The sequence below is a fragment of the Carlito syrichta genome, unplaced genomic scaffold, assembly GCF_000164805.1.
Source record: "Carlito syrichta isolate Samal-C Ts95f unplaced genomic scaffold, Tarsius_syrichta-2.0.1 Scaffold302058, whole genome shotgun sequence".
Classification (NCBI taxonomy): Eukaryota; Metazoa; Chordata; class Mammalia; order Primates; family Tarsiidae; genus Carlito; species Carlito syrichta.
Genome location: NW_007246154.1, coordinates 490580 through 506298, shown reverse-complemented (window position 1 = coordinate 506298; position 15719 = coordinate 490580). Strand labels below are relative to the sequence as shown.

General features: G+C 42.6%; 1 protein-coding gene across 1 annotated transcript in view; it reads right to left on the bottom strand.

Moving 5' to 3' along the window:
* SASH1 (SAM and SH3 domain containing 1) overlaps positions 1-15719 on the bottom strand; it is a 363374-nt gene that overhangs the window by 74573 nt on the left and 273082 nt on the right. Inside the window, exons 5-7 of the mRNA XM_021711326.1 lie at positions 9440-9480; positions 6464-6550; positions 4065-4177 (exon numbers count right to left, since the gene is read on the bottom strand). Coding sequence (XP_021567001.1) covers positions 4065-4177; positions 6464-6550; positions 9440-9480 — 241 coding nt within the window. The remainder of the gene's footprint in view (positions 1-4064; positions 4178-6463; positions 6551-9439; positions 9481-15719) is intronic.

Sequence of the window (15719 nt, the reverse complement as noted above, 5' to 3'; positions counted from 1 at the left end):
AAAAAAAAGAGAGAAGAGTGGTCCAATAAGCAGCCCTGCAAATTGCTACCTCATCTGTCAAGGGGTGCCCATCCTTGGGTGCAGATTCTAGTAAGTTGGGAGAATGGCACCAACATTTTCCTCTGCGTTTCTGGATTAACTTATGAACCATATTCTTGATCTCTCAACGAGCTTTGTAGTTTTATCTGTAACCAGGCAAAGGCAGGCAACCTAGCGGCAGCCATGCTGGCATAGGACTAAAGCCTCCTCCCACATCTGCGTACAGCTGTATCACTCCAACTCCACTCAACTCATGGAGTTGACGACTTCTGTTTTCCTTTCCATATAAACCAAGGCCAGCTGCTAAATGATGAGCTACAGACACATTTTCGTCACCACTCTTTCCTCAACTTGAAAGTATTCCTTTGTTTTCAACTAAAGGAACTTGCTGTCTAAAGTGGGCTATCTGAAAGCCACTTTGAAAACAGGCTCAGTGGCTCAGCCTGTAATCCCACGCTTTGGGAGGCTGAGGTGATTGGATTGCCTGAGGCTGTGGATTCGAGACCTGCCTGGGCAACTTGGCAAGACCTCATCTCTACAATAAATCAAAAAATTAGCCGGGCGTGGTAGCGCACGCCTGTAATTCTGGCTACTCAGAAGGCTGAGGCGGAAGGATCGCCGGAGCCCCAGCAAGTCGAGGCTGTGGTGGCCAGGAGCGGCCACTGCACTCCAATCTGGGTGACTGAGTGAGACTCCAACTCAAAAAATAAAAAAAAATAAAAATTTTTACTTGCTCCCAGAACACTGAAACCACATCATACACAACTTATTTCCCAAACATGGGTGTTGTAATGTGGACACCGTCTGCACTTGTAACTTCAGCTTACTATCAAAAAGTGGTGCAGTAACATCACTCCCTGGAGGTATGTGAACATTTGCTCACCATGGCAACAATACAAATAGGTCCACACTTCTCACATGCGCTTTCTAAGAACTCATTTAACATTTCCTAAATGCTGTGGCATGCCCAACAAATGAAATTGGAGAGAAAAAATATATGGTGGTCTTTTTGTCTGGGTCAGTAGCTGGACCAGGTGGTCAGTGGTATGGCAAAGCAGACCAGGCTGAGATGAAGGCCCAGGTGATCAGCAGCGTGGACGAGAGGTCACCTGCTTCATTACCTGCCCCAATGCCAACCTGCTTATCTACAGTAAGTCAGCAACACCATGCTGGACACTGCTACCCCTCAGTTTGGAAGTCTCCAAATCCACAGGTGAGAAGCCATAGGTGAGCATCCCAAGGCTGTCCTAGACTCCAGGTCTCCTACAAAGCCTAGTCACACCCTCCACACCACATAAATACCCTTCTTTGCAACACGGGCCCAGTAACAAATTAAACTTTTTTTTTTTGAGTCAGAGTCTCACTCTGTTGCCCAAGCAGCAGTGCAGTGGTACAATCACAGCTCATCACAGCTTCTAACTCCTAGGCTCAGGCAATGCTTTCACCTCAGTCTCCCGCGTGGCTGGGACTATAGGTGTGTACCACCATGTCTGCTAATTTTTCTGGTTTTTGTAGAGACAAAGTCTTGCTGTGTTGCCTAATCTGGTCTCAAACTCCAAGCTCAAGCAACCCTCCAGCCTCTGCCTCCCAGAGTGCTGGGATCACAGGCAAGAGCCCCTGTACCTAACATCAAATAAACATTAAAAAAAAAAAAAGACTGAGATTCAACATCAAGTACAGTCGTTCCCCCTCACCTGTGGTTTTGTTTTCCACAGTTCAGTAACCCACAGCCAGCTTTAGTCCAAAAACAAGTACGGAACAATAAGATATTTTAAAAGACAAAGAGAGAACAAGCATTCACATAACTTTTATAAGGTATATTGTTATAATTGCTCCTTTTATAATTCATTATTGTTGTTAACATCTTAATGTGCCTAATTTATAAATTAAACTTTATCAGGAGTAGGTATGTGCAGGGGGAAAAAAGTATATATAAGATTCAGTACCATTCATGGTCTCAGATATCCAGGTGGGGTCTTAGAACACATCCCTTGTGGATAATGGGAGACTACTGTATACTAAACTAAATTGAGTATGCTTGTCATTGTTTCAAGGTGTCAGACATCTAAGATATCACCTAATGGTTTGCTATGGGTTGAATGTTTGTCCCCTACAAAACACATGTTGATATTTGGTAGCCATTGTGGTGGTATTAGGAGTGGGACTTTGGAAGGTGATAGGGCGGCATTAATGCCATTATAAAAGAGTGAGTTCAGCCCTCTTTTGCCTCTTAGACATTCCACTTTATGCCATTTGAGCATTCAGCCTTCTTCCCCTGCAGATGATAGTATGCCCAGTGTCATCTTGCAAGAAGAGAATGATCTCAACTAACACCAAGCCTGTTGGGGCTTCTTGACATTAGACTTTCCAGTCTCTAGAATTGGAAACCCATCAACTTCTGTTCTTTGTAAAATCTCATCTGTGACAGTCTGTTCTAGCAGCATAAAATGAACTAAGACAATGGTAAAGTCATAACTAATTCAGTTTTTCTTTAGTGATTTGAAGGTTTTCATTAGTTTCTACACTTGCTTATTTGTGACTTACCTACACAGTACTGAATCAACTATTCAAAGTGAGACACTAAGAATGTATCAGTTTGTTGGTCAACAAGAAAGCAGGGATTCTCTTAACAAATTACAGCCTCACTATTACAAATGCTATTCCAGTATCCTAAAAGCTAATAGGGCTTCTTTTGGTGGCTAATTTAACTCAGGGGGGAAAATGACAAAATTAACCGCAATCAATATTTACTTAGCTATAAAAGTAAGCAATATTTTAAGGTATATATGAAGCATCAACTTCAGATTACTCAAAGATCAATCTTTGACTGAATGTGGTGACTCACGCCTATAATTCCAACACTTTGAGAAGCCAAGGTGAGAGGATTGTTTGAGTCCAGGAGTTTGAGACCAGCCTGGGCAACATAGTGAGACTTTGTCCCTATAAAAATCAAAATATGTGCTGGGTGCAGGATTGCCTGAGCACAGGGTGGGAAAAAAAGGAGTTCAATAGAACTGATGCTTACAATGCTTACAGTATATTTAACTATTTAATTTTTATTTAATAATTATTTTTACCATTGATTACATTTTTAATCTTTTCAAAAGGCTTATAAATTTTGCAATGTCATTTTTTTTTTTGGAGTTGGGGTCTCATTTTGTAACTCAGGCTGGAGTACAATGGCACAATTATGGCTCACTGCAGCCTTGACTTCCTGGGCTTAGGTAACACTCCCACCTCAGCTTCTCGAGTAGTTGGGACTACAGGTGCACAACACCATGCCTGGCTAACTTTTTTATTTTTTGTAGAGACTAGGTCTTGCTAAGTTGTCTAGGCTGGTCTTGAACTCTTGGGCTCAAGTAATCCTCCTGCCTTGACCTCCCAAAGTGCTGGGATTAGAGGCATGAGCCACCGCACCCAGCTACAATGGCATTTAGAAGGTCACTTTTCTTCATTAAAGTGGTCCACAGATCAAAGATAACTGCTATTAATTTATGTATTCATTGACTATGGAAGTTTTCTTTTTTGAAGTGGAGTCTCACTCTGTCGCCCAGGCTGGAGTGCAGTAGCACACTCATGGCCACCATAACCTCAACCTGCTAGGCTCAGTTGATCCTTCTGCCTCAGCCTTCCAAGTTGCTGGAACCATAGGTATGTGCCACCATGCCCAACTAATTTTTGATTTATTGTAGAGGTGAGGTCTCACCAAGTTGCCCAGGTTGGTCTCAAACCCGTAGGCTCAAACAATCCTCTCACCTCGACCTCCCAAAGTGCTGGGATTATAGGCATGAGCCACCGCACACCCAGTCTTGGAAGGTTTTACCTAAAAAGGTGGAATGCTTGTACCAAGGAAACAGAATAAATATTTTATTGTATCTGACAATGTGGGTACCTGATGACCACCAAAATATCATCAAAATGATACTTTAGATACTTTATCTCTATACCCCGTGAAGGTCCCCCAAACTTAAAAATGTCAGGAGGCTAAGTCCTTCCAAATATAAACCAAGTATCTGCACACTTACCCTAGCAAGTGCTTCCTCAATGGTGATCATCTTTTCCTTGACCATCATCATTAGCTGAATCCGTTCCTCATCGCTCATTGTTATTTCACTGGCCACATAACCAACATCTTCTCCTGGAGATTGAGGACAAAGAATACCAGGACTGAAAACAAGAAAGGTGAAACAGACTGCCCGTGCTGAAAGTCCAAGCTCTTGCACTAGGGAAGGATGTTGCTCAGAGACATTGTCTGTTACTGATGGAGCAACAGGATTGCAGAAACACATGTGCTACTTTTTAGGAAGCCAATGAACACCCGTGATTGGAAAACAGGCTCCCAGAAAATGTGGATGCTGCAATAGAAACAAATCCTTCAACATGATCAGAGTTTCTGAGACCTGATGGAGGCGTTCTGAAGAAAAGTGACAGAGTTCCTCATTACAGGTGGGGCAGAGACCTAATTGAAGCATCCAGCTAGATTTGACATTATTCCCAGGCTGCTTTAGCTGTGGAGTTTCTGTGTCCTTCCATTTGAAATACAAATGAGAAAGAAATATTTTCAGAGTGGAAGAGAACCCCTGGTCATGACAGAGGAAGGTAAGGTCACAGAGTCCAAACCCACAGCCCGTTAAATACTTCTGTTCCTACTAAGCTATTAGGCTATGGTTATTCCTTACAAGACAAATGCAAACAAATAAAATCCCAGATACGACGCAAATGGAGTTCATCAGAAGAATGGTACTCTGTTTGTCTGTATCTAAACGTAGGATTGTCATAAATAGGTCTCCAAGCTGTAAGGGAGAGTCAGTCTCCACCTCAAAACAGAAGGCAGCGAGAATTGCAGAGAAAAGATTCACACTTTACATTGCTTCTCAAGTTTTTCCAGCAAGAACATAGACTGTCATTGCCTCTAATATACTTGAGTGTGTGGGGAAGGATACATCAGTGAAAAGTAAGCTGCAACCTGGTCAGTGTGGGGAAGGATACATCAGTGAAAAGTAAGCTGCAAACTGCAAACAGAGCATGAGCCCCCAGTCCTCCACCCTGCTCCTTCCGCTCCATCCTTCTTACACATACTCTTCCAGCTTCCGGTGTCATTAGGATGCCTGGCTGTGGCTAAATTTGCTCTTGGTACAGAGGGACAGAGTTAAAGAATCTGGCTACCGACTTGTAGAAACTCATTTCAGGCAGGGCCACTTTGGGATTTATGTGACCCTGTGTTTTCCTACCTCATTTACATTTTGTAATCAATCAATCCAAAAATACTACCCGGGTTCCCTTTACCACACAGCTATTTGTACAGGAAGAATAATCGTGTGCACTGGGGGAGGACAGAAGCCTGCTGTTTTGATTCATTTTACTATCTGTGTCGCCTTGAATAGCAGAGGCAGTGATGAGGAGTAGGTTGGGGTCTTTAAAAATCTGCATAAGCTGGTAAACTGTGGGCTCCCTCCCTCCCTTTCTCTTTCACTTTAGTTTTCTTTCTAAATAAGACTTTATTAGAACCCAAGGGTATATTTTGAATCATAAGATGCTGGCTATGTACCAAAAGGAAAAACTGAGAATGTTTAAAAGTAGGACAACTTAAAAAAAAGAAGTACACAGAATGTTGCCAAGGAACCCAGGTGTGCCGTTGCGTATCTGCTGTTTCACATCCGTTTTTCTCATTTCCACGTGTACAAACCATTGGAGAGGCATCCTGACCAGTGTGGGGCACTAAGATTTTATAAAAGAAAACAAGTAATGTCACTGGTGAGGGAAGAAATACTTTTATCTATTGATAACCTAATTCTGCTGGACTGGAATCTGGAAATGGATTTGTTCTGGTTTCCTCTCTGAATACTGGGGAAACATAAATTATATAGCTGGGCCTCAAAGGGATGACATATTGACTTACTATATAAACAACAACAAAAGACATAGCAGAACTCCCTTTACAAAGCTGCCTGGGCAAATTCCCATGATGTCAGACCAGTAGAGTCTCCAGGGGCAACTCCCCATAACGTCCCGCCACAGAAAGTCCCACCACAGAAGAGCGTCAAAAGTTCAAAAGAATGCAAAGGCTCCAAGTGAGGGTGGGGATGGGAGGGCCCAAAACCAACAAATGCTAAGCTTTCTGAAACCTTTTAGGTTAGATCTTGGTAAGAGAAAAGTAAAGATCTTTCTGAGGCTGGTGTAACTAAGAAAACGAAAGACTTGGTCTTTGCTGTCAGAGCTATGAAAAGAAAGGACTGAGAACTCTCCCCATTTTGTTTGCTTTGACTTAAAAAAAATCACAGGGATGAAATCTTAAAGTAATGATAGGAATGTCAGAAAAGATGAATCTTTTAAGGGCACACACTATGATTTATTCTTACTTGTAGCATGCATCTTACATTTTAGAGCTAAAAGGACCTACTGTCCACCAGCTGCATTGAAATACCTTTTGAAGTCTGTCTCATTATTCCTTTCTGGTTCTTTCGGAAGTTCTGCCAAAAATACTTATTTTTCTTCTTCCAGTCTCCTTTTCCTAAAAAAAAAAAAGGAAAAAAGCACAAGCAATAAATTCATTAATAACAAAAGTAGCCTCTTCCTTATAATTCAAAGTTTGTAAGAATACTTTGATTTCACAAAAAGACAGTTTTTCTCGTTCAGTTTGTGAAAGAATGGGAGATGCCTATAAAGTTGTTTAAAAGAAATGTAAATTTCCTAGTAGCAAGAAATAGTTCAGTGGGGTTAAGATGAGAAATAAAGAAACATCAAAAAGGCAGACAAAACACGCATCCTTGTATTCGCTTTGATGTCTGTGTAATTTGTAGGCCTAATTCGGCCTTGTCTTGTGGTATATTTCCCCCCTTTGGTCTTAGCCACAATTATTTCAACTACACCACAAATAGGGTACTTTAAGAAGTTCACTTTGTTTTGTTGTTATTCCTGTTGTTGATCCACCCTTGGTTTCTTTCTGTTACTCTAGATTTAATGACGAGAACAGAATAGTTGGCATGTCCTCCACCCACTAGTTGGCATAGCAGAGTCTGTGGTCTGTGGACTTGACCTGCAGTCTCTCTCTGGGGTATAGTCTGCATGGGTCTAGCTATGGCATGGGTATGGTTCCCACCTCTCTGGCATTCAGGTTCCCTGGTGACCTACCTTTGGCATACCCGGGGCACAATGACAAGAAAAACGGACTGTGATCTGATTGTGACGTCTCCCAGCGGGGTCTCCCTCTAACCTCCCACCCTTCCCTGGCTACTGTGGGTGACTTACAAACGAAAAGACTTAAAAATTTTACTGTACAGAATATTCAGGCCAGGTGTGGTGGCACACTCCTGTAACCGCAGCACTTAAGGAGTCTGAGGCTGAGCATGGTGGCTCATGCCTGTAATCTGCCACCATAGCTAGATATTTTTAATACTTAGTAGTATTCTGATCTTTAGTAATAGGTAACACATTTTAAAAAGTAAAGAAAAAGGGAGAAAGTAAAATGAAAGGGTATAATAGTCCTTTCTTCCTTAGAAATAAAAGGCGGCGGCACCCCACCCACCATAGGGGTGTTGCTATCGTGCTGATGTGGCACATTCAAAACAGCAGCTTTGTCACCATTGGGTATCTGTCTGGTTGCTCCACAGCTGTTGAAAACAGGGACCAGCAAAGCGGTGGGTCTCCACAGTCTAGACTGGCGATGCTAAGCAGTGCTGCACGAGACAGACGTGTGGGAGCCCTGTCTATGCCCTACCAAGCTAGAAAGGGCGTGATTTGTCAAAACTCGCTGCCCTCATTTAAGTTCTGACAATCCTCAGGCTATGGGAGTGAAGCCAGAGCCGTTCAGCCTGAGAATTCCCAGTACCCAGATCGCCACGGTGAGCTCTGCAGGCCCGTTGCCTTTGGGCCCAACTAAAGTGAAAGTCAGCTGCGAAGGGTTAGCGCAGATTGTGTGTTACCGATTCAACCTTTCTCCTGGGTAATTTGGGAATAGATTTCCTAGACTGAAGGGATAGCGACTTCCTCCTTCCCTCCATTTTAATGTTTCTGAAATGGAGATGCAGCCTAAAAAATAAATGGTAGCTAATATTTATTCAGCACTTACTATATCCAGGCACTTTGCTATTTAATGGCATATCTCATTTAATGCTCACAATATGAGGCAACCTTGTTCCCATTTAGTAAATTAGAAAACCGAGGCTATTGAGTTGGTAGATTCAAATCCAGGCAGCCGAATTTGAGCACTTATGTTCCTAATCACTATTATTCACTCACCCTCTGACTTAAACAGAAAGGTTAGTAAACTAAGAGTGGCTTTTATAAGCAAGGATATAGAAGACATTTAATTCCTTAATTATGCATAATCTTTGATCCAGAAAAGTCCCAACGGAAGGATTTACCCTAAGGAAGGATTTATCGGGGTTTTAGAGATGCCAGGATTTTTAGAAACATCATTTCCCCCGATAGTGAAGAAATTGGAAACAATCTAAATATCGACCAAAAAAGGAATTAGTTAATTAATTACAGCACGTCCAACATGATGGCATATGATGCAGCCTTAAAAATTTGCTGTACAGAATATTCAGGCCAGCATAGTGGCTCACTAATCAAATTACAGCATTTAAAGAGACTGAGGCCGGGCACAGTGGCTCATGCCTGTCATCCCGGCACTTTGGGAGACAGAGGCAAGAAGACTGCCTGTGCTCAGGGGTTCAAGACCAGCCTGAGCAACATGGTGAGACCCTGTTTCTACAATAAATCAAAAAATTAGCCAGGCATGGTGGCATGTGCCTGTGGTTCCAGCTACTTGAAAGGCTGAGGTGGAAGGATCACCTGAGCCCTGCTGATCAAGGCTGCAGTGGCCATGAGTGTGTCACTGCACTCCAGCCTGAGCGACAGAGTGAGACTCTGACCCAAAAAAAGAAAAAGAAAAGAAGACTGAGGCAGGAGGATTGCCTGAGCCCAAGAGTTAGAGACCAGACTGGGCAACATAGTGAGACTGTCTCTGCAAAAAAAAAAAGCAAAAATTAGTCGGGTATGGTGGCATGCACTTGTTCCAGCTACTTGGGAGGCTGAGGCCAGGAGGTTGAGGCAGCAGTGAACCGTGATTGTGCCACTGCACTCCAGGACGGACAACATAGTGAGACCTCAACTCAACCACAAAAAAAAAAAAAAAAAAAGAAAAGAAAAGAATAGTCAATTATGTAGGAAAATACTCATAATATATTCAATTTTTAAAAACTATAAAAGAGTATGTAGAATACGATTACAATTATTTTCATAAAAACTCTATACAATAGATAAAAAAGAGAAGTTGTACATCAAAGTCTTAACAGTGCTTGTTTCTGAGTAGAGTCTGTGTGTATTTTCACAGTTTTATGTTCTCTATAAAGTATTAAACGAAAATAAACAGTAAACCAAAAAAAGTGGTACTAACCTACAGAGCCGTCTTCTGAGTTTGATTTATGAAGAGGATTCCTAGAAAAGAAAACCAAATCACATTATCCAGGAGTCTACTTTCATGGGAGAACTGGAAATTCTCCTAACTAGTGTGAACCAGCATCAGTACTACTAAGAGAGCCAGAGAAATTTTTATAGGATATTTACCACTGGCCTTTGACTACCCATTGGCTGACTCGTGTGCTATTTGTCAACATTTATTAAAGACTCACTCTGGGGTAGGCCTGTAATAGTAAATGAAGACGATCGACTTCACTAGGTGATCAGTATCGTTAACTACAAGTTACTGCTATTGAGAAGTGGAAAAGAGAAAGCAAATAATAATGAAATTATAAACTCAGCAGCACGAATGCCACTTGGGCCAGCCAGTAGATAACACAGAAGGGGCAGCCAATAAGTGGTTCCTCCAATCAGTTGCTGCCAATTGGCAAGTGCAATGTCCATCTTGTTAAATCTTCCAGTGCTCCAAGAGAAGTCAGAAATCTGCTCTTGTATAGGAGAGCCCCACACTTTTAAGGGATGGTCAATAATCCAATGTTCTTAGAAATGTGTCCAAGTTCATCAGTACATGTCTGGGCATCAGAATTGGCCCCGCACCCTACCCTACACCCTTGGCTGCCAGTTTATAAAGGCAAATGCAGGTTAACCCAAATAATCTGGAATGTGTACAGAGTCTAAAACCAGTTAAACAAGCATGCCTCCAAAAAATAATTAAACATCCTTCTTAAAGCAAGAAGGCAGGGGAACCAACAAAAATTAAAGGTTGTTGTCTCAAAAGGGGAAGAGTAGGCTTTGAGCAAAATCTTCATTAAGTTGGTGTGAAGCCTAGAGGGCAGTTCAGTGTTCTTGGGCTTGCTGACAAGGAAAACTAAAAGAAGGAATTTGCATCAAAATAGAAGCAGACAAACTGAGGGGGATGTAAACCTGAACCTTCAGTACAAGTTCATCACCAACAAGGAAGATAGAAGAAGTGTCAGACAAAACACTCTAACTTCTGAAAGCCTGGAAGACAGTGTAGGAGGCTAGATCTTGAGTTACACTGAAAAAAATTAGAGGAAAGGCTGAGGTGGGAGAATTGCTTGAGGTCAGTAGTTCAAGACCAGCCTGGACCACACAGGGAAACCCTATCTCTCCCCCACCCCCACCCCGCCCCGGGTGTCCTGGAGTTTATTGGGGACTGGGAGGTCCCTATATCTTAAAAGAAAATTTGTTTTGGAGAGGGGAACATAGCATCAATAAGGGTACCGGATCTCAAACCAGGTGAAGCGGGAACCAAAGGAAGACTCAAACTTTACCTGTATGGTGACCACTTGTATACCTAATTCTCAATTGAACCCTACATCTTTAAAATAAAAAAAAAAATTTAATTGTTTTAATTTGCTGGGTGTGGTGGCACACACTTGTAGACCTAGTTACTCAGGAGGCTGAGGCAGGAAGAGCGCTTGAACTGGAAAGTTTGAGGCTGCAGTAAACTATGATTGCACCCCAGCCTGGGCAACAGAGCAAGACCCCATCTCTTTTAAAAAAAAAAAAAAATTAGAGTAAGAGGAGCAGAACATCCAATCACCTAACAGTGGTTTTCTGCCTACCCTGCAGATAACAGGACCTTGGGTATTTAAGATAACCACATTTAATAAGCTGCCACCCTAGTAGAGTTGCACTGGTGCTGGATTTCTACTGGGCACCATTTCAGGATGGAAGGTCCAAGCCCTGTAAGCACTGCCATTCCCAAAGGTTGAGAGGAGAGAACTGCATTTGACTAGCACAAAAATCTGAAAGCCCTCTATTGTAAACAAGGGGATAGTAGAAGCTAAGAACAGCATCTGGGACAAACTGTTGCAGAGGACAAGCGCTAGATTTGAATTCGAGCTATTTCCCCTTACGATTATGCTGTGAGTCCAGAAAAATGCAAGAAAAATCTAATGTATCAAAGTGTGCCAAAATGGAGCTCCTAGGATCTCGTCTCCTTCCTCCCACCCATGTAGAAGGCATTGAAGAGATAGCCATTTCAAATTATAAGTCATTTAGCCAAAATGCATTGAACAACATGATGAGTAAAATATAAGGATGAATATGAAGAAACAGGACTCACAGGTCAGGAAGGGAGGTGGACGGGAACAAAGAGGGATAAGAAAGGAGGAGAGGGAGGCTGGGAGTGGTGGCTCACGCCCATAATCCCAGCATTTTGCCAGGCTGAAGTGAGAGGATTGCCTAAGCCCATGGTTCGAGACCAGACTGGGCAACTTGGTGCGACCTCATCTTTACAATAAATCGGCTGGGCGTGGTGGCACACGCCTGTAGTTCCAGTTACTTGGAAGGCTGAGGTGGAAGGATCGCCTGAGCAGGTTGAGGCTGCAGTGACTGTGAGCATGCCACTGCACTCCAGCCTGGGCGACAGAGTGAGACTCTGACTCAAAAAAAAAAAAACCCAAGGAAAAAAGGAAAGGAGACTGGAGGAGGAAGGAGGAGAAGAAAAAGGAGGAGGGTGGGCAGCAACAGATGCAACCTGCTCAAGGCCACAGAGGAAGTATGAGCCAAACAAAAGCAAGCTATTTGGCTGGGGATTAGGGCAGGAAATCCTTCAAAGATAAATAACATGTAAGCTAAGTTTGAATTCTTAAATTTCTAAAAAAAAACTTACTCCGTTGCTTTTTTTTTTTTTGGTCAGGATCTCACTCTGTCACCCAGGTTAGAGTGCAGTGGCACATCATGGCTCACCACAGCCTTGATACCTGGGCTCAGGTGATCTTTCCACCTCAGCCTCCTGAGTAGCTGGGGCCACAGACGCGCACCACCACACTTGGTTTGCTTATTTATTTATTTATTTATTTATTTAGAGATGGGGCCTCACTGTATTGCCCAGGCTAGTCTCAAACTCCTGGGCTCAAGCTATCCTCCCACCTCTGCCTCCCAAAATACTGGGATTACAGGCGTAAGCCACTGGACCCCACCAGTCTGTTGCATTTTGAATTCAAAGCTCCAGTCCTATACTTTAGTCTCCCTTACTTCAACTGCCATGATCTACCAGCATGATTAAGCATACTTTCTGTAAGCACAAGGGACCCCACAAGTGCTTCTCTACTGACTTTTAGGAACTAGGAAAAGTCTTGACCTAATTGTTAAGGATCAAAAATATCAAATACCTCTAGCTCTGGATAAGACTGGCTAACTAAGTAATAAATTAAAAATGCAAATGTGAACTTCTACTTTTTCTTTTCTTTTTTTTGAGTTGGAGTCTTACTCTGTCACCCAGGCTGAAGGGCAGTGGCACACTCCTGGCCACCGCAGCCTTGACCTGCTGGGCTCAGGCGATCCTTCTGTCTCAGCCTTCCATGTAACTGGAACTACAGGCATGCGCCACCATGCCCAGCTAATTTTTTTCTAAATTTATTGTAGAGATGTAAGCTTGCCAAGTTGCCCAGACTGGTCTCGAACCCACGGGCTCAGGCAATCCTCTCATCTTGGTCTCCCAAAGTGCTCGGATTATAGGCGTGAGACAACGCGCCCAGGCTTACTTTTTCTAAAACAAATATTTTTGTGGGAAAATGATCTAAAGAAACATTACTTTCCTTTAGTTCTTTGCAGACTTAAACCATATCCATTTGTAAGGAATTCTACAATCATTTAACCCAAATCCCAATTTTACAGGAAACTGTGGTCTCTGGACTTTAAGGAAGTGGCCCACAGTTTCTTACCTACTTGGGGGTCAAAGAGGACCAGGGACCAGGCGACCTGATGCTAACACGTTGTCTTTCCAAGATATGTCTTACTCTCCTTAATCTGGATAAAATGAATATAATACATCTCAATTCTATTCTCAAAAAAATTCAAAGGCTCATTTCTAATTTTCCAAACCACTTTTCTCTCTTTTTGTTTTTAAGATCGTTAAGCATGGTTCGTGGGGTGGGAGGAAACAACATTTTTTTCATTCTTTCTGCCAAACTAATATTTAATACCATAAAAATACTTCAGAACTTAAAATGCAGAAAAAGGTAGGTTCTCACTACTGCACTATTGCAAAATATGATCGTATTTTCTTCTCTAAAGTAGTGACTTATAATTTCATTATTTGTATCTACCGTCTTCAAATTATCATACATTTTGATTAATTGTATCCTCTGGTTTGAGACTTATCTTAGTCTTCGCTTGCATGGTTCCCTGGGACGCCAGCAGATGGCACTGTAGTTTCTTTATTCATTCTGTGTGTTGACTTGGGTTTGGTTTTTTTAAAATTTCACAAGTTCACCATCTAGAAACTGGCCAAAGAGTTACAAGCCAATGTTTCATAGGCATGAGGCTCTGCAACTCATCAAATTTTCAAAGGAGGAAAATGACACCGTCTGAATTTGAATGAAGTGAACTCTCCCAGCAAGCAGAAGCTGGCAGAGACCAGTGATGCAAAATGCCATCTCCTTTCTCCTTGAGACTGATTATAAAATTCATCCAGCAGAAGCAAAAATCAATGAGGTATCCCAATTCCAAATTTGGATGGCAGCAGGTGGAAGGGACCATTTACTGATCTCCTGGTGGAAGAAATTAATGCTCAGACATCAGCTCCTAGGAGGCCTCCTCACAGTACCTCCTCCGCCAGACGCCACGGGACCCAGGGTGGCAGGTGCGAGAAGCAGATCTGGGGCCCTTCAGATCCATCACTTTCATTATCAATGGGGTGAAAAGAATGGAAACTGCAGCATGGATTTTGAAGACCAGAAAGCAATCATTAATATTCTGTTGCACTTTGAAAATCTATTTAAACATCTAATAATCACCAAGTATCACCTTCAAAGTCTCAGAACTGAACCTTGGCAAAATACGTTTTCACCAATATCTACTACTATTAAAACCCAAAGCTCTCAAGTATCACAGTGTTTTCTCTCAAGATCTCTAAAATAAACTGCTTTAGCTGTTCCTGAAAACAAAATTCACTTAAGATCACCAAACTGACTGGGCACAGTGGCGCATGCCTGTAATCCCAGCACTCTAGGAGGCTGAGGTAGGAGGATTGCTTGAGGCCAGGAGTTCGAGACCAGCCTAGGCAATATTGTGAGACCTCATCTCTACAAAAAAAAAAAAAAAATTAGCTGGGCATGGTGGAGCATGCTTGTAAATCCTGGCTACTCAGGAGGCTGAGGTGGAAGGATTGCCTAAGCCCAGGAGGTTGATGCTGTAGTAAGCTATGATCATGCCACTAGCACTCCAGCCTGAGTGACAGAGTGAAACCACAACTTAAAAAAAAAATCACTAAATAGTATATTAATTAGATCAAAAAAAACAACTTAAGGGACAGCATCCCTAGAACTTAACTAATTTCTCCTACCACAGTCTTTTTTTTTTTTGAGTTGGAGTCTTACTTGTTGCCCAGGCTGGAGTGCAGTGTCATGCTCATGGCCACCGCAGCCTCTACCTGCTGGGCTCAGGCAATCCTTCCACCTCAGCCTTCCAAGTAGCTGGAACTACAGGAGTACGACACCATGCCTGGCTAATTTTTTGATTTATTGTAGAGATGAGGTCTTGCCAAGTTGCCCAGGCTGGTCTCAAGCCCCTGGGTTCAGGCAATTCCCTCACTTTTACCCACAAAGTTGTTGGGATTACAGGTATGAGCCTCCATGCCCGGCTGCTACCACAGTCTAACAAATTCTTTGTTAAATTGCTTTATTCACTCATTTTTTCATCCAAAAAATATTTACTTACCTCCCGGTATGAGTCAGGAACCTTTGAGGCACTGAAAGCATAGCAGTAAACACGAGAGATATGAAGAGGGAGATTGCAGAGTCAAGAGCAGAGAGAATCTGAGTTGAGTGGACAGAGGGCCTCTCCGAAGAGGGGACAGTTGGGCAGATACCTAAATGAGGAGCTGGCATAACATTTACCTCCCAGGTGGGAAAAGCAGGGTAACATCACAGAAGGGGAGGAAAGGGAGTTGAGGTCGACTTTGGACATGTTGAGTTTGAGGTGTTTATGAAATATCCCTGTGGAGACCGTCAAGAAAGAGTTGGATACATGAATCTTAGCGCCGGAGATAAGAATTGGGAAGTCACTCAATAGCGAAGCTCTGAGACCAGTTGAACACAATAAAGAGAAGCATTATGAAGACTGAGCTCTGGGGCAACCCACTTTTTAGGGTGAGAAAGAGATGAGGCTTGGGAGGAGTAGTTAGCGGAGGAAGGAAAACCAGGAGAGGACACTTCTACCCTTTCTGTTTAGAATACTTGTGTGTGTGTGTGTGTGTGTGTGTGTGTGTGTGTTGGAGTCTCACT